We start from the raw sequence: 14,236 nt of genomic DNA, 5'->3' as shown, positions 1-14,236 counted from the left end.
CACAGATACCACAGTAAACACAAGCAACCAGACCCCAGTAGGTTGTTAAGCTAGACCACGCAGGATGCTACATGGGTTGTATGCATTTCTGTCTTAGGGTATCTCCCTATCAAATGGCTTATTCTGGAAGTAGTCCTATTAAGTGCACAGGCCTGCTTGTTGTCCCCCTTCTCCTTGAGACTTCATCTTCCCTCAGCCTGTGGTTGTCTTCTCCTGGTTCTCCTCAGCTTCCATCCTCCATCCTCTCCTCTCACATCTGGCCTGCTCATGCTAAGATGACTCGGGTTTTACAGAGCAACTTCTTGGCCACTCTCAGGCCTTGCATATGCTCAGACTCGAGCATGCTCACTCACAGCCTCACGCTGAGAGCATCTTTCATTCTTACCACTTGCCGTACATAGTGTATGCCTCTACTCAGAGCTCACTGAGACTCAGCCTACTGGATGCTTTCTCTGGGGTCTGCACCCACATTTGCCATGGCCACGTTCAACCTACAGGGCTCTGACTCACCTTTCCCAACTCTCCTGCACTTTTATGTATGAGCATGTTCTATAGCTTTTCCCAATTATCCTGCAATCTCATGCCTATAAAATCTGGGCCTACAAAACACTATTCATACCACACTGGCCAGTTTTTATGTCCATTTGACACAAGCTAGGGTCATTTGGAAAAAGGAAACTTGAGAAAATGCTCCCACTGGATAGTCCTGGGGGCATTTTCTTGGTTAATGATTGATGTGGGTGGCGCCACCCCAAAGCATGTGGTCCTGGGGCTAAAATAAAAGAGGCTGGGCAAGCCACAAAGTCAGAAGTCAGCACTCTCTCTATGACTTCTGCATCAGCTCCTGTCTTTAGTCCCTGCCTGACTTCCTGGGATAGTGGACTATAAGCTGAAAGATGCAATACACCCTCTCCTGCCTAAGCTGCATTTGGTCATGGTGTTTCATCACAGCAACAGAAACTCCAACCGAGACAATGCCATTGTTTATTTCAATGCAGGACTCTCTCAAAGACCCATTTCTTTCCTTCTGTTTCCAAATCCATTCCAGTGGTCTGTCGGTTCTAGCTGCCATCTGTCCAAAACATCCTGGGATCAGCACATTTATCTAGTTATACTTTCTGGCACCTCCTCCACCTCTCCCTTAACTTGTTTGGCTCTAGACATGTTCTTCTGACCACTCCTACCTCCTCGGATCCAAAGAAAAGATCTTTCTAAATGGAGGGAGGAGGCTGACACTTGGCAGAACCACAGATAGGCATCTTTGGGTGGCCAGAGGACAGTGTCACAAGGGAAGTGATAGCGAAGTTGGAGGGGCAGGCACTGGCTGGAAAGGTCAGTCTTAGCACCACTGAGAGATGGAGGGAAGGGCACAAGGACGGTAAACAAAGGAGCAGGCTTCCAGGTGTTCAATGCTGGAGGAGTTGCCCAGCACCCCAGCCACTGGGAGGAAGTTGAAGTGGGGGGAGAGCCTGAAAACCCCACTCATGAAGTTACCAGAGTTAGGCTACTATGGGGGGGTGTGTGTAACATGAAGCTTGATGCTTTGTTTCTGTGGAAGCAGAACCTGTGTGTGTGTGTGTGTGTGTGTGTGTGTGTGTGTGTGTGTGTGTGTGAGAGAGAGAGAGAGAGAGAGAGAGAGAGAGAGAGAGAGAGAGAGAGAAAGAGATTGGTTTTTCAGAGAAATGCACTATTGTGAATAATCTCCCACTGTTCCCCTTTAAGAAAACAGAGCAAGACAGAGAGCCTGAAGGAAGCCTTGGCTTGATTTGAAACAGAAATGGGGTGCAGATGGGGGTGGAGAGGAATGACAATTAAAATCTTTCCTAGCCTTTTTATTGTTAAAAGTAGGTTTTGCAGACATTTAATAAATGAGACTCCAAGTTTTCAAATACTGTGGGTGTGGGCAAAATCACGTTGTTTTTGTTTGTTTTTTTCCTCCTATTTATACACTGGTCCCCATTGTCCTTTCAACCTGTTAGTCTGAGGAATATAATTTAATATAATTGACACTGGGAAATGGGATAAATTATTAATTTCTAAAGGATGCCCTATCCCCTCACCTGCTTCTGTCTCCACCACCCCCAGTTCACCTGCAATACCAGATCCTCCATGCACTTCAGATGGCTCAAAGTGCAGCTCATAAAACTTTAAAATACTACCTCCCTGGATTATCAATAATGAAGAGGTTCCCACATGGCGAGTCCCCAGGATTGGCAGGAACAATAAACGAAAGTGCAGAAGTGCTGACACGGAGCAAGACTGTATTTTTATGAGTTGGGCTTGCATAAGCCAAAAATAGAGCTTCCCTATAGCCAAGGCTGTCTCTGCCACCAGGTGAGAGGCTGCAGGCACAGCAGGTGGGGACTCCACTGAGAAGGGCTGCTTTAATTTCCCTTCCTTCCTTCCTTCCTTCCCTCCCTCCTTCCTTTTTTCTTTTTGTGTTTGTTTGTTTTTCAAGGCAGGTTTCTCTGTGTAAGTTCTGGCTGGCCTTGAACTCAGAGATCTGCCTGCTTCTGCCTCTCAAGTGCTGATATTAAAGGTGTGTGCCACCACCGCCCTGACTGCTGCTTTAATTTTCATTTTTCTTTCCAGTCCTTGAGTCTCCCTCTCAAAGTCATTGCTAGCCTTTCTATTTTCCAGTTGAGGAATTTTAGTCCAAATCCGTGAGTTGAGCCAATGAACAAACAGCTGCATTGAGCTCTTCCTGTCAATCACCATGTTTTTTAAGGTAGTACTACTAGGTGCTTGGCCCTGTGCAAAGCCTGTGGTCTTGAACCTCAGCCTTCTCATGAACTCCAGTGTGGGTGAGCATCTGGCCCAGAGAAGATTGAGACCACAACCCTCACTTGTCACTATGAGGCTGTGCTGAATCCAGTCAGGTACCACCTCACACATGGTCCCCAGGACACTGGAGACAAAAGAAGGGAGGCCAAAGAGGTCACATGGCCAGATGGGAGGGGGCTGCGTCCTCACTCAGATCTTCCATTTGCCTTCTCTGTTCTTCACTTCACCCTTCCCCCGGGATCCTGAAAGCTGGACCAGGAGCCTGTGCCCAGAGATCTAGGGGCAGTCTATACTGAGCCATCAATTTCACAGTGGGAGATTGGCGTAAAAAGAAGGGAGACATTTGGCTCACATCACACAGCAGGATGAGTCAAAACCAGACCTCGAATATGAAGTGGGCACTCTACTCTGGGCTCTTTCCAGGGCTCTTTTCTTTGCCAGGCCTTTGCGTTCTTAGAGAAAAATATAAATCAGCATCACCTCAATACAGTGCCTCAGCTCTCAGCTCAACAGCTCTCCACAGGGACTCACCCAAGGGGAAGAGAGCAAGTCACAGCAGCCTTCCCACGCTGCTTCACCTTTGGTGAAACGGGTGTGTGTGTGGGGGGGTGGGGGTGACTTTTTAAAACAAAAGTATGATGTGTGTTCATGGTTACAAAACTGAAAACTACAGACAAAGGTCTTCAAATGGCCCCATCAACGCCACTCTCTTAGTAACCCAAAGCACACACAGACTGTCCTCCAAGACTGAAAAGATTTTAATCTCTCCTTGATAAATTCTATTCTATTGTGTATATTTTATTCTATAATGTATACACATATCAAAACCACATTTTGGGGGGACTGGGGAGACCACTTAAGAGCACCTACTGCTCTTATAGAGGACCAGAGTTTGGTCCCCAGCACTCACTATCAGGTGGTATCTGTAACCCCAGCTCCAGGGGATCCAATGTCTTCTTCCAGCCTTGGAGAACATGGCATTCCTGTGTCCGTACCCACACACATAATTTAAAATCACATTTTTGCTACTCCCCCCCCAATATGGACAGTTTTCAAGTACCAATAATACATAAAACATAAATAGGAGAGACTAGAACTTACGGACATTGTTTTTGTACATGAGACTGCATGCCGCCATCTTAGACTATGTTCTCAAGGAGCAAGCTACAGTCCCCGCTCGCCCTGAGACTCTCTGCCTCACCCTCACACTTGTTGCTCAGAGTTTCCCATTTTCCATTAGTGTTTACTTAACTAGCCTTTTCTCAACAGTCCAAGTCAGTCCCCGGTTTTTGGTAACATTTAGAGGGCGTTGTATAACTGAAAAAAATGCTCATAGGAACGAGAATAAGAAGTGAAAGTCAGGTGAAAGATCCAGTTTAATGCCATAACCAATGTCAAATAGCTGCAGAAGGACTCCGAATGCGTAATCCGTTAGGCAGCCAACAAGAATATATTAAGAGCAGGAGGAAGGGATCTAACAGGAGAAGGGGCGGGGGTGGGTGGGGGTGGTGGAGAATATATGTGACATAAAAGCAGAAGAGAGAAGAGCTAGAGAGGTGGCTCAGGGGTTCAGAACACCCGCTGCTCTTCAAGAGGACACTGGTTTGATTCTCAGCACCCACATGGTGGCTCACAACTGTCAGTAACTCCAGTTCCAGAGGGATCCAACACACCCTCTTCTGGTCAGTGTGGGCACCAGGCACAAAAATACATGCAGACAAAGCATGCACGCACAGAAAATAATTTAAAAAAAAAAAAAAAAAACAAAGGCAGAAGCTAGGGGACTACAGAGGGACATGTCCATAGGAAAGCGTCCCAGTGAGAACCATCACTATCCACTATTTTAAAAAAGTGTGGAAGAAAAACACAAAATTTGACATTCACAAAAGCATGTATTATGTTTTTCCAAAGATTACCAACACAAGCATTTTAAATATTTTTTTGTTTAAAGTTATGTTTTTAAATTACTGAGATTTTTACTATATTTATTGATCACTTTGTACCTATTTTCGGGAACTGTCTGAGCCCCACCCAGTGTGGGGGAGCTCGGAAGCCTCTGGAGAGCCTCTCTGCAGAGTGGTTGGAGGAGGCTGTTCTAGGGAGTGGGTGGCGCTGCTCCCTGGAGAGAGGCTGACATTTCCCATGCCCTGTGTCTCAAGGAGGAAATAGGAGGGCTGTCTCTGGATGGGCAGTTCACCTCCTCTGCCCAGGATCCTTTCAGGTCCGCCCTGTGTGAGTCCATCTCTCCCAGCCCCCACTCTTGAAGCTCATAACTCCCACGTGTTTGTCTTTTACAGTCTTCTTCCACAACACATCACATTAGGTGACATATAAGTGTCCAGATAAAGGAAGAAAACTGGATCCATGAGCTCCCTCTGGGTCATGCCTTAGCGAGGCCCATTAGACAATTTTCACATTGTTTCCCTCTTGACAGTAAGTAATCTGTTAGGTGAATATTATGGCCACCTTACAACTCCAACAACACAGATTCCAGAGAGGCTAAACAACCCACAGGAAGCCTCACAGCAGATAAGCAGCTTGGCAAAGATTCGAACCCAGGTCTCTAGGATTGTAAAGCACATGTGCTATACCATAGATTTCAGGTCAGATGCCAGTAGTTGATCTCAGAATCCCTCCATTCCTCTCCTCTTAAATGTGGCTGAGGCGCCATCTCCAAGACTCACGAAGATTTAACAATTAGTGGAAAGTAAAAGAGAGTGGCTGGAGCCTGGAGCTGGCTTGGTAAGCTTTGACTGTGATTGTGATGGTGACTGACTGGGGCTTTGCTGAGGTGCGGGGTGTCTGTCTGTGGCCTGCTTTCTACAGCCCTGACATGCACTTGCTGGCATCTCCAGGATACCTACGTGCAGAGTTCAGCTGCCGTTTTCTTTGGGTGAGTACTGAGACAGTAGGTCTAGTCTCTGAACCCACTTCTGCATTTGCAAAGTGGGGATCATGGGTAGAAAGCCTCACAGAGTTTTCCAGAGCACCTGTTTTTTGTTGTTGTTGTTTGTTGTTGTTATTTTGTTTTTTGTTTGTTGGTGGTTTTTTTGTTTTTGTTTTTGTTTTGTTTTTGGTGAGGAGGCCTTAGAGGTAGAGTTGGAGGTCCCAACCGTCTTAGTTATTTTTCTATCACTGTGAAGAGACACCATGACCAAGGCAACAGAAAGAAGAGAGAATTTATTGGGGCTTCAGATTCAGAGGGTGAGTCCATGATTATTACATTTCAGAGCATGACAGCAGGTAGGCAGGCATGGTGCTAGAGCAGTAGCTTAGAGCTTTTATCTTGATCCACAAGCAGGAGGTAGCAAGTGAACTGACTGGGAATGCCATGGGCTTTTGAAACCTCAAAGTCCTGTGACATGCCCCCTCCAACAAGGCCACAACTCCTAATCCTTCCCAACCAGTCCCACCAACTAGGGGCCAAGCATTCAAATATATGAGCCTACAGGAGCCATTCTCATTCAACCACCACACCAACTTGTCAGGAGATCCTACCCGTAACCCAGAAGACACTTGCCTGCTTGGTTTTGAGTCTATTTCCCCACACATCCATTTTTAAACATGGAAGAGGGAGTCCTATTAAAAAACTTCCTTCTTCCTACTGTGTGGTAGGACTTAGGCTGTTCAAGGCAGAGCCAGTGACCTCAGGCAAGTGGGTAAACGGAACTGAGACAGAGTGAATTCTCCTCAAACCACCTTGGCATCGGGTCTTGGTGAGAATCCACCTAGTTATTATTTCCATTGTGCCAGTCTCAGGAGCACCGTTGCTTCATACCACTGCTGTGGCTTCTAGTCAGGGTCCTGCCTCTGCTCTTTCTCTCTTACTGTACCTGCAGGTGATCTGGCCACCTCTATTTGGAGTTAACTGTTTCAATGCTCCCTAGAAGAACAGATAGAAGTGAAGAGAAAATTTCTCAGGAACTGGCATGGGGTGAGCCTGTCCATTATCCATAGGGTGGGCCACAGCCTCCAGCATAAACTTCATAGAAGGAAACTCCAGATCCCATTGTCCCCCTAAATTAAAACCTTCCCTCCTACACAGCCCTGCCTAATGCTCACCTCCTCCTCCTCATCTCCTAAGTCTCCCCATCTTCTCGCATCTCCCACCAACCTGTTCTATGTCCTTTCATGGCTGTGTATGTATACGTAATTGAGCACAGGATTTTCTGGGTGGGTGGAAAGATGAGTGGGTAGCTTCCAGTGTGACTGTCACAACTATATTTGATGGTGGTCAGGGAAGGTGTCCTAGCACCTCCTGCTGGGACGTAGCTTAAGAAGAGGAATACTGTCCTGTCAAACCAGCACAGCTAAGAAGGCTGTGTTGAGGGAGGAGAATAGCCAGTATCCTTGAGAGCATGGGAAATTGCAGGAAAAAGTTGGGGTGTCAGGTAGGCTAGACTCCCAAGACTCCTTGTCTGTGATATTTAGATGTATCATTCCATGGACCTGAGCCTTGGTTTTGTGTAGGCTCTGTTGGGCATTTGGGGCAGAATAATTCTTTCGGAGGGTGGATGGGAGGAATCATGTGCACTACAGTGCATAGAACAGCATCTCTGGCCTCTGTTACTAGACACCAGTAGAATCACCCTTCCGGCTACGATTAACAAAGGTATCTTCAGACATTGCCAAATGTCCACATAGGAGTCAGAGTGACTTCTGTAAGGAGTTGCTGTTCATGGAGGGGTAACACATGGTTTTGGGAGAACAAAGTTAATTTCTCAGAGAGCCAAGTAAGTCTCTTGCTTTCTGTCTCACGACACGATCCATCTGTCTTCCTCATGCTCCCAGCATGATGTCCCTGCCATGTTCTGGACCCAGTCATGACGGGGACTGTGCTTTCTGAACTGCCAGTCTCTAAAACTGAGCTAGCTATAGCTCTTTACAAAGTATCCAGCCCCAGGTTTCTGATTGACAACAAAATTCAGACTAAGCAAGGTTCCAGCCGGGATGAAAGAGAGGCTCATGAAGCCCCGCCCAAGGATGAGTTGATGGTTGTTGGGCAAGGAAGTGCTTTTTTTCCTTTGTGGGCATGGCCGGTATTGGGTTCCCTGTGTCCACAATGGATGATCCCTACACTTGAACAACGTTAACTGGACTCTGTGGGTTATTTTTTAAAAGAAGAAAAAGAGGGCTGAAGTTGGTAGGAAGACATTTTGGAAGGGGTCTAAGGGGAATTGGAAAAGGTATATATGCTCAAAAGACATTTCATTTATACATGGAATTCTCAATGAATGATTTTAAAATATGTAGAAAAAAGAAACAAAACAGACTAAGATATTCATTATTCATCCTTTCCATGATGGTCAAAATGTTTTATTTTCTCTTTTCTTTTTGTTTTAGTGTGTGTGTGTGTGTGTGTGTGTGTGTGTGTGTGTGTGTGTCTGTGTGTCTGTGTGTCTGTGTGTGTGTCTGTGTCTGTGTCTGTGTGTCTGTGTGTGCCCATAGAGGCCAGAGAAGGGTGTCAGATCTCTTTGGAGCTGAAGTTACAGGTGGTTGTGAGCTGCCTGATGTGGGTGCTGAGACCCAAGCTTGAGTCCTCTGCAAAAGCAGAAACCACTCTTAAGCACCAAGCCATTTTGTTAGCCCCTCCCCAAAGAGGTCTGTAATGCTTATACTCCATAATACTAAAGCGTTCGGTCAACAGATTCAAAGATGGTTTTCCATGTTACTTAGCAAGCACACTTCATGTCTTGGAGTTTCCAAAGGGAAAACCATGATTTCACATAGGACACGAGTGGTTTTCCTGATACTATCTTAGCTTCAAACCCTGTCCCATTGGGACATAATTAAAGGGCTCACATCATCCCGTCTCTTGTAGGCCCCCAGTAAATTCCAATGCTATCCCCACTTTATATACAAGGAGGCTAAATCTGAGGTAGGTTAAGGAATTTATCAGGGAGCCTGGCATGGTGGCACGCAACTTTAATCCTAGCTCTTGGGAAGCAGGATCGGGTGGACCTCTGTGATCTGCCAGCCAGCCTGGTCTACATAATAAGTTCCAGGATAGCCAGGGGTATATAGAGAGACTGTGTCTCAAAAGAAAAGCAAAACAAAAACAAAACAAAAGAAAAGAAAGAAAGAGGAAGAAAGGAAGGAAAGAAGGAAGGGAGGGAGGAAGGAAGGAAGGAAGGAAGGAAGGAAGGAAGGAAGGAAGTTATCAGAGTACTTAGCTAAGGGGACTCCAGTAAAGGGTTTGAACCCTACTAAAAACATTTCTTCTTCCCAGTCCATGCTGGTAGCTATCATTTAGGAAAACTGGCCTCTGGACTAGAATTCACCTTTAACACATTTGTTCTGCTGCCAGGGGGAACATTGTGTTTGTTCTTGTAAAGACCATAAAATCTGCATTGGAGAGATAACTCAGTGGTCGAGAGCACTTGCCTAGCATGTATGATGGACTAGGTCTAACCTCCTGCCCTGAAAAGCTTAAACAAATAGTAATAAAATTTAAGTGTATCAGCACTGAAAACTAAGATAATTCAGACTCAGAGAAGAAGACTGGAACCTAAGAGAGAATTGATCCATATTGTGGGGTCCTGAATGAGTTAGAAACAGAGATCAAACCCATGGAGTCTCAGACAAGTTCATTCTTTGTTACTGAGGTGTGGAAGGTTCTGGAAGGACACTGCCCAGGTTCTACATCCAGGGTGCTTCACCAACTTTGTTTTGAGAAGTTACATTACCAATCTATGTTTCAATTCCTTTAAACACTTGGTCAAAGTAACTACTCCTTTACCAGGTTCTGTTCACTAGTGAGAGACTGAAATAAAACATTGTATGTGTGTGTGCATGCGCGTGCGTGCGTGCTCCAGCGTACATGTGTGTGTACACATGTGGTGTGTGTATATCTGCTTGAGGTGTGTGTGTGCACATGTGTGCTTGTGTGTGTGTGTGTTTGTGTGCACAAGTGAGTATGTGTATGCATGTGCACATGTGTGTGTATGTGTGTGTGCAATGCGTGGTGTGTGTGCAATGTGTGTGTGCACACACGGAACAGTATTTGACATTTTAAAAAGCACTTGAACAGATTAATTACTTTTATTTTTGGCTTTGGGCCATTTGACATCTGATGCCACATCTGATTTTGACAACCAGATGTATAAGCTTCTTTGCTCCACAGAAGGGGAAACCAACACCCACCCAGGAGAACTACAGGGAGTGTGCAACACGACCCTGTAGGGCCTCACTCCATCCTTAGGCGTATACTATAAGACAGCTGACTATGCTGGCTTTGGGGTGACTTCCTGGTACATCTGGGCTGTTTGCTCAGTGAGAGAAAAAACTCTCAGAAGGAATTAGGAGAGTAAAGAGAGAGAGGGCACACTGCTCTCTAGAGCCTGTGATTTTGTGGAAGGGCTTTGAGGAGGTAGCCTCCGTTGTCTTTTCATTGCATGCCTCTCAGGCATGCACATGCCGCTACTAACTTGCAGAACCACAAGACAATGAATGTTTTTTTTTTTTTCCTTCACAAACTGCACTGACACTTGGATTCAGGTCCAAACATTTTCACTTCGTCTTTCCATGCCTTTGGACCACCCAAACGTTGGCTCATAATGTGGATTTTCAATCCCAGAATCCCGGGTGTATTATGGATCTGAAACAGAGTTACTCAACTGTGGCCACACATAGGGGTCATTTGGGGAGACTGCATCTATGCTGATGACTGGATCTCATCCCAGAGATTCTGACAGAATTGCTCTGGGGGTGACCTCAGTAACAGGAGTTTCTAAATCGCCTGGTGTTTCCAATATGAAGTTCAAAACAATCATGCAAACAAACAGACATAGGGAGTGTGTCTGATGTGCCTGTGGCGAGTTCCCAGTGCCATCTCTTCACGTTTCCTTAGCAGCGCCTGTGTGCTCAGAGCTCATTTTAAAAGGCTTTCTTAGTTTCTGAGGATAGCTCAACAACTCTATTTCTACCACCCACCCTGACACAGTCTTCTGTCAAAAACCTCTCTGCTTTCAAAACAAATGACTCAGCCCCAGCCAATCAGCCAGCTCCTTATCTCGATTTAGTTCCTCTTCATTGATTGGATAGAACCAAGTGGTTAAGACACACAATGCCCTCCTGGAGATGCCAATGAAAAAAATCGAGCAGATGGGATGATCCATTGTTCAGTCTCCAGCCTGGGAGCAGGATGGTGTGCAATAGCTCACCGCCTAAAGCCTCCAAGCCCGAGGGCAGACCTTGCACACGCTCTCCCACCTATGTCTGTGGGATGACACCCCTCTGCCACCGCCATTCTTCCTATCAGGAGATGTGGCATCAGCCAGAAGCTGCTTCCCTGCCCTGTCTCCCCAGACATCCTCCTGCAGCCACGGTATCCCCAGGAGCTTCCCACACTGGGCGCATTCTCTTTCACCTTTGCCTTAAATACCTTTTTTCTTCCACTCTAAACTGGTACAGACAGCTTTTACTCACCTTCAAAACTCCAATTTGGGTATTCTCCTGTGCAGCTCATCTATCCTGCCTTCCCTCTCCTATCCCAGCCCCTCCACACTCATTGTGATGCTTGGGTCCAGCATTTATCACGATGCACTGGGTTCCTCTAAAGAAGGGTTTTTAAACTTTATCTTTTTATAACCAACTCCTAGCAAAGGGGCAAGAGCTTGCAGGTGCAAACCGAGAGCTGTAGGATCGAGTCCACGTCTATGCCTTCCTAGCTATACCAATCGATTTTCAAAACACCTCAAGAAAATTAAGACAAGCTCCCCCCCCCCATCACTGCATAGAAGCCTATATGTATTCATCTGCCATGGTAAAATCTTAACAAGAGAACATTCATTTTCTTGCCTGTATATGTAGATTATGAGCAAATGCCATAAATCTGCAACAACACTAGAAATGTCTCGTCTCTGGATACAGTATTTTCCAAGGAAAGGAGCCTGTTTGGCGGCTGGAAGAATGGAAGGGGTTGTCGGGGCAGTAAAAATTTTTTGCTGCTTAGGTTCCTGTGTTAGGGTAGCCTGAGGAACAGGGGAAAGAAGATCACCCATTACCTTCTCGGGAGCAGACAGCTGTAAATGATTAACCTCCAAGGGCGTGATGAGAGGGACGGTCTGGAAACCGTCCTCCACGGAGGGTGGCTTGGCTCCCTTCTCTCCGGGGTTGCTGTTCAGCTTCACCATGCTTCTGCCTTTTTTCCAGACCTAAGGCAAGCAGCGGGATTCTGGTTACAGTGGGAACGCCAGGGGCTGAGGACAGTCTGAGACAGCCCAATTCCGGCAGTGTTCAACCTGGTGCTAGCCTTCCATCTCCCACCAGATTTTCTGACAGGATTCCCATTGTCCGGGAAACTTCATTAATCATCAGAATGTGCTAACTGCCCATGAGTTCACCAACCCTCAAATTAGGGAGCAGAAACAAAACAACCAAAACCCTCAAACCTTCATTAAAAACAAACAAACAAACAAACAAACAAACAAAAAAAAAAACGAGCCTAAAAAAAAATGCCAAGACACTGTGGCTAACATATCCCTAGAGCCTCACTGGCAAGCTTGTTCTTAGCACAAAAGGAAACTCCATTATTCTGGGCCCCTGCAGTAAGATACATTTCACCTCACCACCCACATGTTATTTTGCCTTTTCTTTAACAGTCTCTAAAACACAATTAAATACAATACATCTCTCAATATCTCTCAAGACCTCTCTCTCTCTCTCTCTCTCTCTCTCTCTCTCTCTCTCTCTCTCTCTTTACATAATATGTAGCTTGTACAGGAGATCCAGGTTTTTACATCAGAAAGAGGCTGGCTTGAACCCGATCTCCTTATTCAGCCGTGAAATACCTCCATTTCTTCAATAGCCAGGGCTTTGCTTTTTTTTTTTTTCATGGAAAGTTAGCAGCCCCCATATCGCAAGATTGCCAACTAAATAAACAAATCGCATTTATTTCCCTCCAGTTCCCTTTGAAGTCAAGGATTGCTTTCACCGCACCTTCAAAAACCCTGCACAACTGAATTTCTCCTGTCAATCCCGCTGGTGGGACGTAATTAGACAAACGGAGTTGTTGTGGGGATGACAGGGCGGTAAGGGCTGGGAGGGTGCTGGGGAGTGGTTACAACAAAAACAAATGCCTACTTACTGTGCGGCACTGGTGGGGGTCAGAGCAGAGTCAAGCCAATATGCAGAGGAGGAGGACAAACGGGAGTCCTCCCTCCTCAGCCAGAGCGTGGTGCTGAAAAAGCAGCCCTCGCGTGCCTGGATCCGGAGCTTCTGAGAACGAGGCGCCAGCGCGCAGAGACGATCTGGCAGCTGCCAGCCTGCTCGCCTGCTCGCGCCTCCCACCGGGGATGGTTCCCACACCACCTGTCATCTGGCACCACCTGCTGTTTCTCATGCATGGCCACAACCCCTGCATAGGACAAACGGTTTAAAAAAAAAAGTGGAAGGGATTTTGGTTATTCTAAAACAGTAATGTGGCTTATAAAAAAATTACAATTATGTAAAATGCAACTCTTGAGTCTTTGAGGGAACTGGAAAAAGCAGGCACTTTTCTTTTCTTTTTCCCCAGGGGAAGGGCTCGCCTCTTACTAAAGCTTCCCTAACAATACTATAAAACAGAATGGCTCAAAAAAAAAAAAAACAAAAAAACAAAAAAAAAAAAAAAAAAAAAAAAAAAAAAAAAAAAAAACAAAAAAAAAAAAAAAACAGCTCTGGGGTTAAAAGAGAAAGTAAACTGGTAGCTCTTTTCCATTTCCTGTGCAGTAACACTAACACCTTCCTGGTCTCTTTCAAGCTACCATTCTCTTTGTAAACTGAGGTTTCTAACAGTGACTGGGAACTGGGGGTGGGGAGGGGCACGCAGTTGGGGCACGCAGTGGGGATACACCTGCACAAAATGCAGACAGTGAGAAGCACTCCACAGATGTGGCCTGTCTGGCTCAGGATAGCCCCAGCGTTGTCCAGGTCAGCTAAGGTCACAGAAGTGGAAAAGGCCAGAACTGGGATTTGAACCCTGACTCTTGTCTCCAAAATCCATATCTAGGACAAGACGTTAAATGGCACCCAGTCTGATGTCCAGAGTGAGAAGAAATGGGAAGTCAGTGTCAGCCCTACCAAACTGGCCGTGTGGCTCTGGCACATTGGAGCCACTCTCTGAGCCTTTGCTGTCTTGCCTTTGATGGAGGATAACACTTTCATTGCAAAATGGCAGGGAATATGGGAAGAGAATAGACCCATGGGAATACCTTTGGCTTGTGAATGATGCTCTGAATGCCTATTTCAACCATAGGGATGGTTGGAGCCCATTGCCAGTGACTTCTCCCATTTGTGGCTCAAATCACTGTTCACCACCAGCTGCAGGGCTGCCCGTGTGTTTCATGACCCATCTGTCCTGGTAGTGAGCACTCTCCCCACTTTGATTTCAAAAATATCTGTTCTGTGTAAGAAAAAAAAATCACCCTAGCTAGTGTCCACGTGTTAAAAGGCACAGAAATGCATGTGTCCT

At 46.0% G+C, this 14,236-nt stretch overlaps 1 protein-coding gene across 1 annotated transcript in view; it reads right to left on the bottom strand.

Moving 5' to 3' along the window:
• Nsg2 (neuronal vesicle trafficking associated 2) overlaps positions 1 to 13,072 on the bottom strand; it is a 60,511-nt gene extending 47,439 nt beyond the window's left edge. Inside the window, exons 1-2 of the mRNA XM_034506597.2 lie at positions 12,872 to 13,072; positions 11,790 to 11,939 (exon numbers count right to left, since the gene is read on the bottom strand). Coding sequence (XP_034362488.1) covers positions 11,790 to 11,918 — 129 coding nt within the window. The 5' untranslated portion in view covers positions 11,919 to 11,939; positions 12,872 to 13,072. The remainder of the gene's footprint in view (positions 1 to 11,789; positions 11,940 to 12,871) is intronic.
• Between the last annotated feature and the right edge of the window lie 1,164 nt (positions 13,073 to 14,236).

Source organism: Arvicanthis niloticus, chromosome 6 (genome assembly GCF_011762505.2).
Source record: "Arvicanthis niloticus isolate mArvNil1 chromosome 6, mArvNil1.pat.X, whole genome shotgun sequence".
In the NCBI taxonomy this organism is placed as follows: domain Eukaryota; kingdom Metazoa; phylum Chordata; class Mammalia; order Rodentia; family Muridae; genus Arvicanthis; species Arvicanthis niloticus.
Note: the sequence above shows the minus strand (reverse complement) of the source record. Positions and strands in the feature narration are given on the sequence as shown.